The following is a 20,326-nucleotide window of genomic DNA, read 5'->3' on the forward strand; positions in this document are numbered from 1 at the left end:
AAGATCTGTAACCATGTCATTGTGCACTGTGCCTTTGATTTGCAAGTCTTTAATGCAGATTATTAAATCTCTCACATTCTAATATTTAAAATTGTAGGGGTACCTGGGTGGCTCAGTCAGCTAAGCATTAACTCTTGGTTTTGGCTCAGGTTGTGATCTAGGGTCATGAGATCAAGCCCCGCCTAGGGCTCCTGGCTCAGGGTGGAGTCTGCTTCCCCTCCCCCCTCCCTCTGCCCCTCCTCCCGCTTGTGCACCCTCTAAAATAAATCAATAAATCTTAAAAAATAAAATAAAATAAGGGGTGCCTGGGTGGGTCAGTCAGTTAAGCGTCTGCGTTCGGCTCAGGTCATGATCCCAGGGTCCTGGGATCGAGCCCCACGTCGGGCTCCCTGCTCCGTCGGAAGCCCGCTTCTCCCTCTCCCACTCCCCCTTTGTGTTCCTTCTCTCGCTGTCTCTCTCTCTGTCAAATAAATAAACAAAATCTTTAAAAAATAATAATAAAAATAGGGCGCCTGGGTGGCTCAGCTGGTTAAGCGACTGCCTTCGGCTCAGGTCATGATCCTGGAGTCCTGGGATCGAGTCCCGCATCGGGCTCCCTGCTCAGCGGGGAGTCTGCTTCTCCCTCTGACCCTCCCCCCTCTCATGCTCTCTCTATCTCATTCTCTCTCTCAAATAAATAAATAAAATCTTTAAAATAATAATAATAATAATAAAATAAAATAAAATTGTAATTTACTTTTTTCCTTATTTCTGGTTTTATTTTTACCAATCCCCCCGTTCTTTTCTTTGCCTATTCTTGTTCTTGTTTATTTGCTCAACAGAGATTTCTTAAAGACTCTGTTTTGTTCACTGCTATATCTCCAGCCTCTGGAATAGTGTGTGGCAGCACGAATCCGGCACATGTTCAATCTCCGTGTGTGAATACTGAGTAAACAAAATGTTTCGGATACTTTGCTGGGTGTGGGAAATATCAAGGCGATTAGGACATGACCCATGATACCTTCAAGAGACTCATAGTCTGGATTCCGTTTGTGTGTTTGACTCATTATTGTACTCCCTTTTCCATAACAGAGCATTTCAAGCTATGGCTTTTCCTCCAAATGGTGCTTTGGCTGCATCACACAGAGCTCTGACTGACAGAGGTTTGATTACTCTGTGCCCAACTCCCCCACACCTACCCTTGTAGGCTCTCCTCCTGTCAGTTCCTTCTTTAATTCAGCTGTGATTTAGGAGGCGATCTAAAAGCATCCAGGTGGTTGGGTGGTTGTGACTAGTTTTCTTATTTATTTCTGTTTTCATCACATTGTGTACTGGAAGCATTGAAATGAACACTTTTGCTTTGGGTGTATTCATATCCAGCTGCTCAGGAAGCTGCTGGGTTCTTCTTTTTAAGATCACCAGCACTCTAAGATTTCAGGGAAAAAGAATTCTTGGATCCTTATTCAAGTAAACCCATGTGATTAGAACATTTTCACTTTTTTTTTTTTTAATCTGCAAAGACTCCGTGTGCTCGAGTGGCATCTAGGTTCAGTTAATCCCAGGTCCGTAGTCTTCTTGGAGATACCTGCTTGATATCATCAGGCCGTGTGAATAATATTAATTATTAATTATATTATTAATAATATTAAATATTGTAATTTTTCAAAGAAATGGTGCTGTTTGTAATTATTTACTTCCTGAAGTCACCTTACCTTGTGTTTTAGAAACTTTACAAGAAGAGATTTAGATGGTGATCTTTATGGGGCTTCTCAATACGGGGATTTAGGTCCTTTATAATAAGTCTGGGGAAAATGTTTTCTTTTATATATTTCCCATCAATTATGCATCATTGTTTTCCTGCTTCTTTGAGAGCCCACCTACCAGATCTTAGCTGAATCTCTTTGCCCTCTTTCCAAAAACTATCCATTTTTTTAATCACACGTTCTTCACCTACGCTAAGTTAGCTCTTCGGTGTTTTCTATATATACTTCCCTGACATTCTGCTCTGTTTTGTGATTTAATTTTCAGATTTGATTTGAAAACTATGGGTTTATTTTTATGGCCTCCAATGAATCAGTTATAATGCCGGTGAAATATTTTTGTTTTGGGTTTATTTGTCTATTAAAATCTTAACCACGAGGTGCCTGGGTGGCTCAGTCGGTTAAGCGTCTGACTTTTGGTTTCAGCTCAGGTCATGATCTCAGGGTCATGAGATCGAGCCCTGCATCGCCTCTGTGCTGGGTGAGGAGCCTGCTTGGGATTCTCTCTCTCCCTCTGCCCCCCACCCCTGTTGCATGCGAGAGCGCTCTCTGTCAGGAAAAAAAAATCTTAACCCCACTCTCATTAATAAATAAAGTACCCTCGGGCGCCTGGGTGGCTCAGTTGGTTAGGCGACTGCCTTCGGCTCAGGTCATGATCCTGGAGTCCCTGGATCGAGTCCTGCATCAGGCTCCCTGCTCAGCAGGGAGTCTGCTTCTCCCTCTGACCCTCCCCCCTCTCATGTACTCTCTCTCATTCTTGCTCTCTCAAATAAATAAATAAATCTTTAAAAATAAATAAATAAATAAAGTACCCTCTTCCATACTTGGGACATTTTACTTTAAAATTCCACTTGGGGTTCTTCTCATTTCTCCATTTCAAGGGTTCTCAAATATTTCCAGACTCTGGTGACTTTGTTCTCTATTCTTTTTTCTCCGGAAAGGTTTCTGTCTGGTTCTAGAGAATCTGACTTGGGGTTCCAAAACTTGGTTGAGCCTTTGTGCTGCAGACATTCAGACACACACACTCGGTGTGACATTTTGCAGGCGAGGCTCTTGCACTGTTTCTCACTCCTCGGTTCTCTGTGACCTTCCCACTTAGGGACGTTCTTGTCGGGCCAGGTGGTCTGAGTGGATGGACCCAGTCACCTCTTCTGGCTCCTCCTCCTGCACCCCACATCAAAACGTCCAGCCTGGGCCCCCTTCTCCTTTCACTCTCCCCCTGCGGTGACCTCACCCCACTTGTCTCTTGGCTTGAAGTGCCAACTGCAGGCTGATGAGTCCCAAATGGAGACCCAGCTCTGAGGTCTCCAGGGCTTGAAAGTTCTAGCATAACTGTGGTTGGTGGTTCAGCTGGTGAGATGCCTAATAGCTCAGAGAAAGACCTCCCCCCAGCTCCACATCCTCCTTCTCGACTCCCACTTTTTCAGTAACTGGCATCATCATCCACTCAGCTGCTCCCCAAAACCGAGGCGTCACCCTCCATTCCTCTTCCCCAGGCAGTGAGTGTGCCTGCTCTACCACCCACACATACCCCAGCCATACCACTCTTAGCGCCCCCGTGCCCCCACGCCCTTGGGTCGTCACATTTAACTAAGATCTATCAGCCACTCCCAGGTGCCAGGCATTGTCCCCAAACCTGGGATTTGGCAGGAAGAGGAACAGACACAGATCCCTGCCTTCCCTTCTCATGAGCCACCCACACATCACAACCCCCGGGCTCGGAACTGCTCGCCTGCTTTGGGTCAGCCTCCTGAATTCCATGCTCCACAGCCAGAACTCAGATCATGGCATGATCCCCTAAAACCTCTACAGAGTCTTGTGAGGTATACATGCTGTGGCTCCTGCCTGACATTGCCAGATAAAACACGGGACACCCAGTTGAATTTGTATTTCAGATAAATGATGGATAATCTACTAGTGTAAGTATATCCCAGCATTACATGGGATATACTTATCCTAAAAAAGTATTTGTGATTTATCTAAAATTCAGACTGAACCAAAATTCATCCTGGGTCTGGCCCACCCTATGCCTGCCTCTCCCCGACCTCTGCTCTTAACACTTTCCTTCCCTCATTATGCTCCAGCCACACAGACTTTCTGTTCCTTGCAGGCTGGCCTCATTCCTGCTTCAGGACCTTTCTTCTTGACATCTGTCTGCTAAAGTGCTGGATGGCTAGCTCCTCCTATCACCAAGGTCCCAGGTCCATCACCACCTCAGAGAGGCCTCCTTAACCCACAGAGGACACTGGGACCCTCCCACCCAATGTCTCTGTCACTTTTGCCTGTTTTATTTTGTCATAATGCTTATTAAAATTATCTTTATTTACAGACTTAATCTACTGCTGTGCCCTTCATTAAGACGTCTGCTCCATCAAGGTCTAAAAGAGCAGAAATCTTGAGCACTGTGTTCATGACTGTATCCCAGTACCCAGAACAGCGTTCAGAGGAGTCCCTCCATACATATCTGTTAAGTAAATAATTGAATGAATGAATGGATGAATGAATGAACTGAACCCCTGTTCCAAATAAAGCAGTTTGAAAACAACAAGTTCATAGTTAGGGATTGGGAAACATGACTGTTTTTATGTAAGATTTTCTAAAATTCCAGCCCCCAGTTAACCAAGTCTCCAAACCGAGCTATGCTTTTGCCTATGAGGGTAAGGACACACAGATGTGCAGGGGACATTACAGTGTCCCTAATTCTAGCTAGAAGTTAACTATCCCATAAATAGAGATGTGGAAGAGCTGCAAGCCAAAGGAAGCCTTTCCCATGAGCACAGAGAAGTCCACACACTGGGGAAGCTGCTGTGTCCATAAAGGAAGGTGACCCAGATCCAGGAAAGCCCGGGGGGGTGGGGGGGGAGGGCTGCAGAAGCACCTGGTGACTGGGGGAGGCCAGTGGAGAGACTGAGAGGCGTATTTCCTCCCGGACAAGGAAGCAGCAAAGAACAGGACCTCCATCAGAACACAAATAGCTTGTGCCCAGTCTTCACGAAACCGTGTCTCTTAAAAAGAAAGTGCCAGGTGTATGTGTGTTTTCCCCAGTGATACATGATTTATAACAACAGCATCAAATGGAAAAATAGCTCTCCAAGGAAATCTCTAAAAATGATGGCTCTCCATCCAATTGGCTGAAACTGCATTAGTTGAAAGCCAATTCATTGAAATGAGACCTGACTGGCCAATTTGATGAGTGCTCCATTTGTCAAGGAAATTATTTGTTAAATTTACCAAATGCACTGATTGCGCTTTTTAAGAGCCTTTATGAGGAAAGTTCAATTTGATTACTGATGATGAAAGATTCTTTTCTGCATATTAACTAAGCCAAGATGGATATGGCCCCAGAGGAATTGACAAGGGAGTTCTGAAGCTGCCGTATGTTTATAATAAAATACAAAATGGTATATAGTCCGAGAAAGCCTCGCCCACAGAAAATGCTATTTTTCCAACCAAAATGTTGACCTTTCATTTATGATGGGATTCTTTTGGCTCCTTAGCATTTCTCTCAGATGCCTTTGGAATGGTGTTTTCTATTTTTTCAAGCGTTTATTTTATTTTATTTTATTTTTAGATTTTATTTATTTATTTGACAGAGAGAGAGAGAGCAGGAACACAAGCAGGGGGAGTGGGAGAGGGAGAAGCAGGCTTCCCGCGGAGCAGGGAACCCAATGCGGGGCTCGATCCCAGGACCCCGGAAATCATGACCTGAGCCGAAGGCAGATGCTTAACGACTGAGCCACCCAGGCGCCCCTTCAAGCATTTAAAGTAGCCTTTTGTCAATTCTTCAATAGCACCGCAGCCTTAATTTTGCCCTTCTAACAGTTAAAATGTAATTGAACTTGAAATTAATATTAGCATTAAAAGGGACGCCTGGGTGGCTCAGTCGGTCAAGCATCTGCCTTCGGCTCGGGTCGTGATCCTGGGGTCCTGGGATCGAGTCCCGCATCGGGCTCCCGGCTCCGCGGGGTGCCTGCTTCTCCCTCTGCCTCTCTCTCTCTGTCTCTCATGAATAAATAAATAAAAATTTTAAAAAAATCTTTAAAAAAAAATATATTAGCATTAACGAAGGTAAAATGTAAAATTCTAAAAATCTGAAGGAAATCAAAATTTTTACCAATCGGTCTTTCAATGAATTCAGTATTGGAAAACGAAGGTTTTGGTGCATTGGGCTTGCTTTAACAAACTGGCATCCCTGGCATCAGCCAGCCATGCAGAAAACAGTCTGACTTGAATTTATTTTCTCTTGGATCCCTTATGTCCTTGTCCAATGTGCCGGGTGCAGCAAGGAGAGAGACCAGCAGCAAAAGTCTTACTGCTCGATCCTGAGCAAGTGTGAAAGGGCCAGCCGTGTCCTCCCACTCACCCCTTCCCACAGCAACTGGCCTCAAATTAACTTTAGTTTAAAAAAAAAAAAGCCACAGTTCGAATACCATGAAGACAAACCTTGAAACAACCACAAAGATTTCTAAGCCCTGCCAACTGCCCAATTATTCTGAGTACAGCAGAGGTAGCTGGAGAGCCAGGCAGAGGGCAGGGGTCACTCTAATGAGCTGCTTCTCTCACTGGGGACTGTCCCCTGTCCCGCCCCCCGCCCCCGGGGGCCACCTAACCCACAGACCATTACCCATAGAGCTCCTTGCAGAGCAGCATGGTCAGTTTCTTCAGATGAGGGAGGCTGCTGGAGCCCGTCTTCACGAAGTCAGAATCCAGGGCGAGCTGAGTGTTTAAATAATCTTGGATGGCTTTAAGATGCTCTTCTGGAAGCCTGGAAATAATAGAAAGAGAAACATGCTTCTTCTGTTCCTTTGGCCACAAACACCAACTGTAGAAGAAGAAATCTTCATTATCAAGAGTCTCCGGCTGAGACACTGTCCTTCAGGAGAACATGGGCACACTCCTGGATAGGGCCCTTGGTCTTACCGAGGGCTAGAGAAGCGGGTCCAAGCAAGATTAAAGGATGGGGGAGGGAGGATGTCTCTTAACCCACCCATAAAGGCTTTTTCCCAAGCCCATACTTGGAAGGAAGGAACCGGCTGGAAATGCTTGTATTTTACAAAGGAGACAAAGCAACTTGAGAAACGGTCAGCAGACTTGTTTCCCAACCTCATTTACTTCTAAAGACAGCATCTGGGGGCTAAGGGATGCTCAGTGGAGAGATGGCAAATGGCTCTAGCTCACATACCAACTCCAAATTCATGGCCGAAGGCTACCTGGAGCTCTGTCCTGAGGACATTCTGAGCTGTCCTGGGGTCCATGGGGAAGTCTGTGTGGTGAGTGATGGGCTGGTAATATGGTAGTGGGCCCAGGTGCCCTGCCCTCACCCTCCGGGCTCTGGCCCAGCCCCTTCAGTTCCCGGGTGCGGAGGCAGAGCCCAGGCTGGGTGGCACCAGGGCTGTCATGGAGGTCTGATGGTCCCTCTACATTCTCTTGCCCAGACCGTTTTCTTTCTTTTTCTTTCTGGGTAACCTGTGAGTCTTTGTTCCTATAGTCATTAAAATCAGAGTCACAGCAAGTATCTCCTGGCATAACACTGTACTCACTCTGCTAAGCACTTAATGCCCAGTTCCTCTCTGGTCCCCAAACCAATGTTAGGACACAGCTGTTATGATCCTTCCTATTTTACAAATGAGCAAAATGAGCAGGAAGGTTGTTGATTTACCTGGGTGAAAAAACTATTACAAGCCTTAAAAATCTTTGTTCCAGCCTTGATATATAATCAAGTTGGAGCTGGAGGGCACAGGTTTTTTTTCTGCAGGATCTTTGAAAGCATGAAAAGCTCCTGCTCTCGAGACTAGAAGGGCCATTGGCCATTTTGACTTCTTTAGATTGAAAATGATTTGCATGCCTGTTGTCCTAACACTGAATGTTAATCTACACTCCTTCTGGGTCTTGACATCCTAAAAATCCAGCTTCTGCCCAAGTCTGTTTCTGAAAAGGACAAAATCGCCCCCATGGTATTAACATATGTATTTTAATGGTTCTAATGACTGTTGACTCATAACTCTGAAACCACGAGGGCTTGTCATAGGAAGCTATCTTTGTTAAGATGTTCGCTGTAGGAGAGTGGTAACATAAAGATGTGAACTCTGTTCATCAGAGAAGCTTGATTTCCTTCAGCAGTCTTGTAATAACTATTAACTACGGCCTACTGATTGGATCTAATCAACTTGCACAAAAGATTGGGCAGGTTGTCTTATAATTAAGAATTATCAAAAAAAAAAAAAGAATTATCTAGGGGCCCCTGGGTGGCTCAGTCGGTTAAGCGTCTGCCTTCAGCTAAGGTCATGATCCCAGGGTCCTGGGATCAAGGTCCCCCCCCACCCCTTCAAGCTCCCTGCTCACTGGGGAGTCTGCTTCTCCCTCTGCCCCTCCCCCCACTTGCACACACATGAGTGCTCTCTCTCTCTCTCACCTGCTCTCTCTCTTACATAAATAAAATCTTAAAAAAAAAAAAGAATAATCTAAAGGCAGTCCTTCGTATAAAAAGCTATGTTACATGCAAAATAGATGGACTTTCAAACACAAGGCAGAATCTCGGTTTGTCGGAGCCCAGAAAAGCCCGAAGACAAGCACTGTGTCACTGCTTCCCTTATTCGGCCACCATGCTCCATTTACTCATCTCCAGCTCCAAGGAGAGGTTTTAGGAGGGTTCCACTGTCATATGCTAGCTGAGAAGCCAAAAGAGAGAGAGCACACAAGCCCCCAGCCGCCCCTCCGCCCCTCTCATGAGGCTGCTAAGAGGCTTGGCTGCATACATCATCCTGCCCCACTGGGGCCCGGAGGCCCAAAAGAACACCTGTCCCTAGAGAAGAGGGACTGATGAGGAGATGCCGGGGAGTCGGGACGAATGGGCAGATGGTGGCACTAACTGGGCATCCTTGCTTAGTTCCCCAAGGAGCTCACTCCATCCAGCATCTACCCATGGAGAGAGATGGAAACTCAAGGAAATTGAACAATGGGAATACTTTAATAAGGATTTGTTATTTACACCTGTCTATGGGGTAGTCATGATAACATACCGATGTATTCAAAACACTGGATACTTAGCTATTTGATAAACAACCCAAGTAATGCAAGGAGTGTGTATAGAATACAACCCAGTGGGCCTAGAGAAGCATCAAAGGATATTCAAAGTGGAATTATAAAAACCCCAGGTATCTTAGCAACCAGGTGGCTTGTATGTACCTTCCTTTGTATTTCACCAAATTGGATGGTAGGAGAGAAGCCCTCAAACTGATCCTTCGAGCTAGAGATATTGCATTAGCCCTGCCGTTAGGATATCCTTTGGGGGGGACTTTTTCTCACAAAGAAACAAATAAAAAAATCTTTTAAAAATTTTAAGGCATGGAAGTCACTGCGTACTAACTTATTAAGTCATTCAACACACATCTGGTGGGGGACATGCTGGGCGCTGGGATGCAGTTCCACTCCCGGAGCTTCCTTCTGGTTGAGCCCATCCCCCTGGCCTGTCTCTCGTAGTCAGTAGTCAGGGCCGGTGGTTTGCAAGACAACTAACACCCCTCCCGGGTGACACTCCCACTTGCCACCATCCAGCCAGGGCAGTGTTGGGCCTGCTCGGACAGAAACAGAAGTACGTGCCTGACCTACCTGGGACCAACAGGAGCCAGGGTGGGCCTACCTAAGGGTGGAGATCCTGAGAGCTCGGGATCAGAGTGAGGAAAACCTATAGTGGTAGAATGACTGTCTCCCTCGAAGAAAGGAGCGCCATGCGGTGTAGACCATGGTCTATACCACACACGGCCTGGCCTATTTACTGGTGACAGGAAGGTGCCCCCCACCCCTCCGGCAGTGGGCCCAGAGCAGGAAAGGGCCGAGAGGCAGGACCAGGCTGCAGTGTAGGCAACTCCTCGCCTTGGACCACTTGCCTCAGGAGACCCCACGGCAGTAGAGACATCCATGATGGGGAAGGATGTCATGTGGTTTATGGCAAGCCCCGGGAAGGAGATTCAAGCAGAGGCCCCTAAGTCTCGGAACAGGACCACGCCTCTGCAGCGGAGAACTCTATGTCATTCCAGAACCAGCTCCTGCCAGGCAGCTGGGCTCCGTGCAGACAGAGCAGCTGAGCCGACCACCCCGTGCCCAGGCAGCGGAGGGGTGACCCGGGCTTCCTCAGACCTGCCGTTGGGAGCCGGGGGGCAGGGTGGGGGGCTCCAGAGCAAGCTGTCCTTGAGTGGAGGTGGCACCCTCAGGAGTGAGCACAGAGGGAGCTGCCTCTGAGAGGCCCGCCAGGCGGGGACTCACCCACTAGTGTCCATGGTCTGCAGCCGCTGAAACAACGTCTCCGAAAGGCTTGGCCTGCTGACCTCGGTGGCTCTCGGATTCTCACTCGACAGAGGGACCTCCTTGACCTCACATGGCCCGGCAGATACAGGGATGTTCCTCGGTGGCAGCTCGGGTGGAGACAGGACACCTTCTACCCAAGAGAAGAGCAATAATGCCATCTGGTCTACGCACTAGCTTCTCTCAGAATCACCCACCTACAGAGGGGGCTCCCTTGTGGAGTGACCCCTCCCCGACCCATGAGGTCCATCCAGGCCACGGTGCCCAGTTACAGACCCCATCTGTGCCTGCGCTGTCCCTCCTGTCTCCACTCCCTGACTGCACGGGGAGCCTGCTGATGGCAGGAACCTCATCTTGGTGGTCTTTAACCCTGGGGTTTCGTTTGTCCCTCGGAGGTGCTCAGCAACCTTGGACAACCTTGGACAGGTGGAGCCCACAGCCCCAGAAGGATGGCCAGCTTTCAGGGCTGAGGCAGGGGCCCTGGATGGGGCAGAGGCCCGGTTCCCAGGACAGGGGGAGCAAGGGTGGGGAGCAGGCAGGCCCGGGCCACGCTGCTCCTCTCTCTCCCACCCTGACCTCCCTTTCCTCTGCTTTCCCTCCAGCCTCTGCTGATCTTTCTCTCCCCTCCCAGGCCCTAGGAGACAAATAAAAGAATGTGAAGGGCCCCCTTCACGAAGAGAACTGAAATAGAAAACAAACAACTGAATTCGGCCCCGGGAGAAGGGACTCCTGCCCGTCTGCCTTCAGGAGAACTTCTGTCCTGCACACACGACAAATGGGGAGGGTGCTGAGCCTCTTGGGTCCACGACCTCCTACCCAAGCCTCTTCCCACACCAAATGGCCACGCCAGGGCCCCTGCCACAGAGCTGCATGGGATGTTCTCTTTAAGGACAAGCTCTTCACATCCTCCCCTGGCCTGAGGTTCTTGCGATGGTATGAGTGTGTTTTGAGCCCTGTGGGAACGGCCGCACCTTGAGAAGACCTGAGCCAAATCAGACCCCTTGGACCAAGGTGGGGGGCGGTGGGGGTGAAGGCCACACTGCTCAGGTTCAAGCCGACAACTGCGCCTCCTTTGGGGAAGTGAAGCCAGCAGTCACAAGACTGGGTTTCTCTTCCCGGCTGTTACGGAAGGTGCCGGGGGCTTTCTCCAGATGGTCATCCAGAAAGGCAGAAGAGCCAGGCCAGCAGGTGGGAGGGAGGGGAGGCCCCAGCATGTGAAGGGCATCTCTGCAGGACGGCTCCTTGGCATCAAGGCCAAAGCTCGGGCACCTGGGGACAGCTGGCGGACACGTGGCCACGGCACAGAGCCGGTGAGTGACCCGGGCTCCCGTGGGGACCCGTCAGCTCTCGCTATTTCTGATGAGGGGTGAGAAGGGGCACGGGCTGCCTAGGTCCCTCTCAGCCTCCATGAAGCTGCGGTCCTTTTGAAACACTCTGCCTGGCCCTCACCTCCTCTACAGAGAAGCCTGCTTGCTCGTCAGCGTTCCCCCTCCGCCCTGGCAGCCAGTGACCTGTGCAGCCACTCAGAAGGGGCCTCCCGGAAGGTGGGCGGCAGGTGGGCCAGTGGCCCACAAGCCGGCTTGCGGGGTGCACCTGGCTGGAGCAGCCCATAGGGAAAGGCAGGTGCCAGCCCAGGGACCTCAGCATGTCTGGGGGCGACCCCGGGGGGACCTAATTGTTTCCAGGCCCTGGGATTTAGGAGGAGCTCTGACAGGGGAGAGGCTCAATTCTGTATCTTAGGTTTTCTGTTAGGAAGCGAACTTCTGAGGGGAGAAGAAGGGCGCCATCCAGGAAGGTCCATGCTACCGTGCCCTCCTCCGTCGGATCCCTGTTTGATTGCTCTGTGGCCCCCCCCACTGTTTTAAGGGGAGGCTGGACTCTCACATACTTTCTAGGGGCTGTACTTTTTATTTTCCTTTTAAAGATGATATAAAGAAACGCTTCTCTCCCCCTTCCAGTTAGGTACAAGCATTTCCTTCTTCATTCTCTTTACAGCGAAATGCAGCTGATTATTTTGATGAGGATGGTAGCTGCATTTATTGAGTGCTTCTTGTGTGCTAGGATCTAGGCTCTACAGTCATTGCCTCCTGTGATGACACCCTGAGAGGTAGATATTAGTTTTAGTGTCTCTTTAAGAGAAGTCTGTGATTCAGAGAGGTTAAGCAATTTACCCAAGGTCACACAGCTAAGAAGCTGGGGAGCAGGAAGTCCAATCCAGGTCTGTCTGATGATCCCAGAGCCTGCTTTCCTAACTTGTCCTTGGTCACCATGTCACCCTCTCTCCCTCTGATAATCGGACCCACCTAATCTACAAGCACTTGTGGCAAAAGAAACACCCCAGGACTTCTTCCCCTTAGTGCCCCCCTCCTGCCTTCCCTTCCATCCCTTCCTACCTGTCTCATCCTCTGGCTCATCACCTGCATCCTCCTCCTCCAGGGGCACAGGATACTGCAGGTGGGTCACCAGACCCATGTTTTCTTTCTTGTAGAACTCGATGAGCTGGTCCAGCTTGGTGAAGAACTTCATGGGGACACCTTCGGATGCCTGAGGACAGAACCCCAAACTGAAGTACATTTCAACTGGCCAGGACTCCACTTAACCACAAAGGCCATCTGCAGCGGAGACCAACAAGGCTGAGGGAGTGACCTCGATCCAGAAAAAGCCCTGGGCTCCCACGCAGTGTCTGTCCACCACACCCACACCCTCACATCCTGTAGCCAAGCCAACAGCCCCGAGCACCGGTCTGCACAAGGCACAAATAGGACAGTTTTAAGATTCTTTTCCTTTTTTTTTTAACTCTTATTTTTATTTTTTAAAAGATTTTTATTTATTTATTTATTTATTTATTTATTTATTTATTTATTTATTTATTAGAGAAAGAGAGTGCATGCAAGCACAAGCAGGGCGAGCAGCAGAGGGAAAGGGAGAAGCAGGCTCCCCACTGAGCAGGGAGCCTGACATGGGGCTCCATCCCAGGACCCTGGGACCATGACCCGAGCTGAAGGCAGACGCTTAACGACTAAGCCACCCAGGCACCCCCCATTTTTAACTTTTATTTTAAAAAGCATTTTATTGGGTGCCTGGGTGGCTCAGTTGTTGAGCGTCTGCCTTCGGCTCAGGTCATGATCCCAGAGTCCTGGGATCGAGTCCCACATCGGGCTCCCTGCTCAGCGGGAGGCCTGCTTCTCCCTCTCCCACTCCCCCTGCTTGTATTCCTGCTCTCGCTGTCTCTCTCTGTCAAATAAATAAATAAAATCTTAAAAAATAATAATAAAATAAAAAGCATTTTATTATACAAGTACTATATTTTTCTCATGGCAAAATTAGAAAATACAGAATTTTTTTTAAAAAAGAAGTCACCTGTAGTCCCAAACCCCAAGAGACCTATTTTTAATATATGGGAATCAGGTTTTCTAGACTGTGTGTATGTGTGTGTGTGAGATGGGGTAATTATTTTTATTTCTCCCCACCCCCCAAGATAATTTGTTTTTAAACACAAGGAAATCTATTGTAGCAATTGTTTTGCTTTTATTTTTTTTCATTTGTTAAAATTCTGTTTTATCAGAACTCAGAAAATGGTGAGGCAGCACAATATTTTTCCCTGATTTGTATCTCTGTTGCTGATGACAGAGGAGCCTGCAGGTCATTGCGCAGTGCTGTTCAAATGCCCTGGGGCCAGGTCTCCATCAGCTGGTCCATTAGCTACAGCAAGAAATTCAAGGGGGGGGCCCTGGCAGCCAGCCTCACCTCACTGAGGCTCCACCCACCGAGGCCCCGCCCACACGGAGGGGGATATCAAGCAGCAGGGCAGGATGGGAGAACTGCAAGGAGGAGACTCACCTCATTAATGCTGTACCCTACATCTCCTAACCCAGCATGCCCCAAAGTCCTATCCATCTTCCCTGTCTAGTACCTCGCCTGCTTCTCCTCGTGTTCCCTGTCCTGAGCCAACCATCATTTCCCCACTGGCCTAGGCAGAAACCCTCCCTCTGGCACAGAGGGCAAAGGTGGACAGTGTGAGGCAGGTGTTCTGGATCCAGCTAAGGGGTTGAGTGGGGTGGCAGCCCTAGATGCCGGAGGAAGTCGTAGCTGGGTTCCGGGGAGGAGCAGTGAGCCTGGGGCAGCTAGACAGGAGAAAGGGATCAGGCTGTTGGTGGGTACAGGGATGGTACAAAAGGACCCCCCTTCTGGGTGGGGCTTCCTTGGCCTCAGAGCGCAGCAATCCTGGTCCTGACACTAAGTGCTGTGATTCACCAGCATTATCATCACAACCATCTCATCAATGGCAGTCATGTAATTTTATTTTTTCTTTATTTTATTTGTTTTTTAAAGCGATCTCTACACCCAACTTGGGGCTTGAACTCACAACCCCAAGATCAAGAGTCACATGCTCCACCGACCAAGCCAGCCAGGTGCCCCGGCAGTCATGTAATTTTAAAATGGGTTGAAAAGGTGCCATCATTGGAGTTGGAAGCCAGGGGTCCAACCACTCCCCTGGGGGCTGCCAGCCGCCTTCTTGCTGAAGGGGCAGGGATGATCACATGTGGGAAAGAAGGCCAACAGCCACCACAGGATGGGAGTTGGACAGTCTACCAGGTCGCTGAACACACACGGTGTAGGCCTAGTGTGGCTGGACCGTCCTGACTTGCCCATCTTGAAGTCAGGCACCCGTTGCTCCAGCTTGGTTAGGATTGATGAGGGAGGCTGGGGTGGGGCCTTGGTCTGCAGGTCTTCAGGGCTCCATGTAAGTGGGACTGGGACAGCAAATGAGGCAGGATGACCCAGACTGGGACAGACCCAGACATATGGGAACAGACCAGGACCCAGACCTGTCCCTGAGCCCCTGTTCCTGGTGGTTGACCCCAAGTTGTAGTGAGGATGCATTTGCCTTCAATGAGAATCCACCTGACTTTCACCTTGACTCAGGGCTCTCCACTCGGCCCCCCTGTCTCTCCAAAATGTGTTTCTGTGTGCATACGCACTGCACACATGTAAATCTCTACATGAGGCTATGTATGTGTGTTTGACTGTGGGGTCTAAGCTATTTAGTAAATGTATAGAGTTTAACAATTTTTTTTTAAATTCTTTCCAATAAATTCCCTGTTGTCGCAAAGCCCCATGTTAAGCGATCTCTTTCAAGCATTATTGAACCAGAAATATCTGAGCAGCAGCAGGTAGGCCTTCTCAAAAGTAACCAGAATAGGTTCAAAACTAAAAGTGAGCAGAGTAACAAAAATAATTTGACGTGACACAAGATCGATGAACTCAATTCCATTAAAGCAGCTGTGATCAATGTCATCTTATCAAAGAATTTACAGTTAATGGATGGCAAGCCATTAGGCATATGGGAAAAGGATATGAAACTATCAAAGTAAGTCAAAGTGAAACAGCTCATGTGTGAGTCTGGAAGAGGGTTCTCAGCCGGGAATGTGTGTTTAAGGGGGCATGTTGGACGTGGGAATTTAAGATCCACTGATGCTAAGACACACGTTATTACATGTAGCCCTGAAAAGCTAAAGCATAGACTATGATCCACCACTAAGTGTGGACACATTTTATTTCAGAGGTTAAGTGTGAAAAAATAAGCATCTTTGAACTGATGAAATCTGCAGTGTCTTAAGCATGCAGAGGAACAGGACACTCGAACATGAATCTAATCCCTACAGATCCAGCGAGGCAGGAGGTGGGCGGGGGGACCTGGGAGCCAGAAGCAGGTGCTGGGCGCTGTTAGCAAGACAAAGCTGCTGGATCCTGCTTGTGCTTGGACTGTTTGCAGAGGCAAGGGAGGCAGGGCCTAGCAAACCAAGGCTGCTGGCTGCCCAGGTGGTCCAGGGTCCCAGGAAGGTAGACGGTGAGGGTGGAGTCCAAACCTCAAGGATGGTGGAGCAGCCTGTCTTGGGGGGATGGGCCGGCAAGCCAATGAATGGCCAGCTACTGAAAGGCGTTGCTTGGGGAGTGACCCTTTCCTGCACCTCCCCCATCGCTCATGAGAGGGATGCACCCAGGAAATGATGGGGTGCTCTCCAGAAGGCAGGTCTACATGTGGCAGATCCCACCTGGAGGGAAGACTCACTGTACACGTGCAGGTCAACAGGGAGAAGTCTGTCTCAAGAGGCAGCACATACAGACGCAGAGGAAACGGGGAAGGCAGGGTGCCAATTAGCCAAAGTTAGGGTCTCTTTGGAAGAGCTCTTCTCATCAGTATTTGCTCTTGGTACTAAGATTTGAAGGGGTTCACAGAGATGCCTTTAAGAACTTATGTTCAAAGCACATTCTAGAACAGAAAAATGTCAGGGTGCCCAGGATTATATAAGCTCTTGAGCTGGCCCAAGCTTGGGGTGGGGTGAGGGGGTGAGGATTGTTCAGATGGGTGGTGGGAGGTCCCACCTGGCCAGCACAGAAAGGAGCAGCCCAGCTGTGGTGTCCTCATTCCTAAGCTGGATGGAGAAAGGCTCTCTGTTAAGGCAGGGTGGCCAAGAAGGCAGGGTGGGGTGGCCAGCAAGGGGGCGGGGCTGCTCAAAGGGCAGCCATACTTGGGGGAGACCTCACAAACCCGGCCAAGCCAATGCCAGGAGTAGGGAGTCGGGGGTCGGGGCTTCCAGGGGGCGGGGCTCCTCAAAGGGCAGCCATACTTGGGGGAGACCTCACAAACCCGGCCAAGCCAATGCCAGGAGTAGGGGGTCGGGGCTTCCAGGGGAACGGGGCCTTGACCGTTGGTCAGCAGGAAAACCGAGGTCCCTTGGGGGTAGGGGCCTGGTCAAGTCCGTATCCACATTACTATGTACCCTGGGGTCAGGGGCCAGCTCTGCTTAGTGCTGTACCCCCAAATGGGGCTGTGGGGCCTGACAATTGGAGGTGCTCAGCAATGAACAGCTGCATGGACTCGCTGTGGGGAGTCAGGATGAGAGTCAGGAGAGATGGTCAGAGAGGACGCTATGCAGGTCTGGGATGGGCGATGCAAAGAAACAGTGTGGAGGAGTGTTGGCAGTAGGGGGACCAGCCCTCCACCAGCCTGGATCCCAGCCCTCAAAAGTGGTGCCTTTTCAACAACTTTCAAATGCAAAGTGTCGACAAGAAGATTGTGGTATGTATCAGTCAGGTCCTGGCAGGAACCAGATGTCACATTACACCAGGGGATTTGGGGAGCATTTCGTGGACGGGGTGTAGGGATACCAGTAAGAGGGGAGTAGCATTCCAGAGCTAGCAACAGGAGAGCAGTTACCAGCCTGGGAGCAGGCACAGGGCGGGAACAGGCACGTGAACCCCAGGAGGGCTGTCTGGCAGGAGCCCGGGGCCTTCCGTGGCCAGGGCAGGAGGTCCTGTGCCCTCACGTCCTCCACCCTCTCCTCACTGCCTCCCACCCACCAAACCCAGCTGGAAACTAGGGGAGTGAGGGAAGGTGGGCTTTCCTGGAGGACCCTCAGGGCATCGTGGTGGCAGCGTGGCTAGGGGGCTCCGGAAGCTGCGGGAAGGCAGGCCTGGGGACTCTGCCTGCTAAGGAGGCGCTCACACCCGGAGGGAGAACTGGCCACGCTCCCGGGGAAGGGGGGCTGCCCTCCATCCTTAACGGTTGGGGCCTCCAGACTTTGTTCCTCATTCCGTGGCCACTACCTTCCTGAAGAGATTTATCGAGTCATTTTGAAACAGAGAAACCCTGCAGCCCCACGTTGCACTTGCACTGGGAACATGAGCCCCACATGATGAGAGACCCTCCCCGGGGTAGGGCCTGCGGACGGCTGGATTTCCGCTCCACGCCAACTCTCCTACCATCAGGAATGAGCTCCTTCTCTCTTTAGCGGATACCTAGAGCACGTCACAGACAGCTCGATTTTGAAAAAGCAAGGAGCAGCATTTCCTCTGTTAAGTCAGCCTGTCAACTTAGGATGGGTGGGCCCAGAGCGGACGGCCCTTTGAAATTTGTGGGATCGATGTGAATCCCACAAAAAAGTCACACAGAAAAAAAACGTGGGAGGGGTTAGTTCAGATTGTGAAACAGAAGGCCTTTCTCTTCTGTCTCCATTAAGATCTCCAGGTGTATGGAAAGTTCCGGGCACTTTCCAGCACTACCATTTCCACAAAGCCCTCCCCACTGCTCCCTGCGGTGTCTGCCTTCCCACAAGTTTCTAAGTCCCAGAAGGAAAGGGACCCTGCTTGGCTCTGCCTCATACGGTCCCTGAAACCCTTTCAAGGGTAGTGAGTGGCCCCACCCCTGTTCTGGGAAACGGGGACAATGCAACAGGCCTCACATTAGAAAAGCTGAAGGAAGGGCCCCTTCACCCTATCGCATGGCACCTGAGCGTACCCAGGTACTACACTCCTGGGGAAAGTCAGAGCAAGGGAAGAGGGCCGTCCCAGCCCTAGCCCCAGGGTTCGGGAAGATACCACCACCAGGGTCTTTACAACAAAGGGCAGCTGAGTGTCTGGTCTGCTGGAGGCTCAGGGCTGTGCAGTCTGAGAAATGGGGTATTTCCAGAAATAGCTGTGACTTTCAGACACCCTCCAGAGGAAGGGCGAGCAGGGCAGGGAGGCCAGAGCGCTGGACAGGCTCAACTTTCCCAGGGGGTAACTGTAACTTCAGCACTGTCTGGGATCTAAATGGGGAACTGAAAGAGGTCTAGGCACAGGAGGAGAGGGAGAGCCGAGTGGGACCTGGGGGGGCGGGGGGTTGTGGAGGGTGGGCAGGAAGCCGCTGCTGCGAGGCACCCCCTCCTCAAGCTTCTGCCAGTCCGTGTGTTAAATGAACGAGTGTATACAATCACTGTGGAAGTTTTACGAACGATGAAAAGGTATTAAGAAGTGGGAAAAAAAAAAAAACCCCAAACCCCAAACCATGCTCATTATTCCACTGCAGCAAAGCATTTCATGTAAGTTCAATGAGAAAGTCACTAGAAGGTCTGAAGCAGGGTGACCACAGCATTTGGCTACTGTGAAGAAATGGCCGGGAGGGCCTTGGGGTGCCTGGTGTCACTGTTCCCATTTTCCCATGGAGGGTGGAGAGGCCTCAGGGGTGGTGGTGGGGGCAGAGCTGGATTCAGCCCAGGCCTTGGAACCCCCCAGACCTGGGGCTCCCACATATCCACTGAGGCACCGCACTGATGGAGCAGAGTCAGAGGTCATGTCCAGGCCCAGGCTCTGTGCTCTGGAACCTTACCTCCCACCCCCAGAGGCTCTGAAGCTCCTGAGGTCCAGCACTGTTCCCTCCACTTAGACATCAGCTCCGCAGGGGCTGGATGCCCCCGTCCTGTCCTCTGCACACTGCCGAGGGGACCCCCCTCCTTCTGGCCCTGCCTCAGCCGTCCCCTCTCCTTGCCAGCCCCTGAAATTCTTTGCTTGGCTCCCCTTCTGCCTTTGAGGTCGTTCTCAATCCTTTCCACCTTCTTCCAAAACCTCTTCCTAAGAATTGCAGACCCCAACTTGGGTGAAGAAGGGAGAAGGGAAGAGACCAGATCATGGGTCTCTTGGGCCTCTGGGGCCTTGCCGAGTTTGGATTTTGTTCTAAGAGAGACTTGGAGACATTAAAGACATTTCAAAGTGTGCGTGCGTGCACGTGCGTGTGTGCGCGTGTGTGTATGTGATTCGATCAGATTTGCTTTTTTGGAATTATCACTTTGGCTATTGTGTAGGGCAGGACAGAAGTGGGGGGGTGCTGGCAACCCCACTCTGGTGCTTGCACTGGGGAGGTGCAGTGGAGGAAGGGGGGCAGGATGGAGCCAGAGCTGGACTGAACAGCCAGGGAGGGGCCAGGGGCCAGGAAGGACACTCCAGATCTCTGGTTTTAGTAACTTGGTTAATGGGAGAGACAGCAGGGGACAGGCAGGCAGGCTTGAGGAGAGCTTTGGAGGCCAACTTGAGATCTAGAAATCCCTCTTCAGCTATAAGGCCTAGGAGGGACCCTGGGATGTGTCTCTTTAAAGGCCGATCAGCCCGTCCCTGTCCTTCCCTCCCCTTCACCTCTTCTCTTCAAAACCTATTTATTGCTTTGCTTCCTTTCCCTGCTCTTCCTTTGAAGGCAATGGGGCTTTGGGGGCTGGGGCCAAGGAGGTGATCAGCAGGCAGAAGACGCAGGCGGCACCTTAGAAGGAGGCCTGACCCAGGGGCCCAGGGGCAGTAGAGCGGGAGACTGGCTACATCCGGGGAAACGGGCAAATGCTGAGAAATAAGGAGCCATGAGAGCCAGGCTTCACACTGTGAAATCAGTCAGGCAAGAACGACTGTAGTGTTGTATTGGACGGGGGCGTATCAGGGGGCACTCAAGGTGCATTCACCTGTACCCAGGCAAATACTGA

At 50.5% G+C, this 20,326-nt stretch overlaps 1 protein-coding gene across 1 annotated transcript in view; it reads right to left on the reverse strand.

Moving 5' to 3' along the window:
- INPP5D (inositol polyphosphate-5-phosphatase D) overlaps positions 1–20,326 on the reverse strand; it is a 114,543-nt gene that overhangs the window by 54,652 nt on the left and 39,565 nt on the right. The window contains exons 3-5 of the mRNA XM_035006837.1: positions 12,434–12,584; positions 10,002–10,173; positions 6,364–6,504 (exon numbers count right to left, since the gene is read on the reverse strand). Coding sequence (XP_034862728.1) covers positions 6,364–6,504; positions 10,002–10,173; positions 12,434–12,584 — 464 coding nt within the window. The remainder of the gene's footprint in view (positions 1–6,363; positions 6,505–10,001; positions 10,174–12,433; positions 12,585–20,326) is intronic.

The sequence above is a fragment of the Mirounga leonina genome, unplaced genomic scaffold, assembly GCF_011800145.1.
Source record: "Mirounga leonina isolate KUSES-001 unplaced genomic scaffold, KU_Mleo_1.0 Mir_151, whole genome shotgun sequence".
NCBI classification, from domain to species: domain Eukaryota; kingdom Metazoa; phylum Chordata; class Mammalia; order Carnivora; family Phocidae; genus Mirounga; species Mirounga leonina.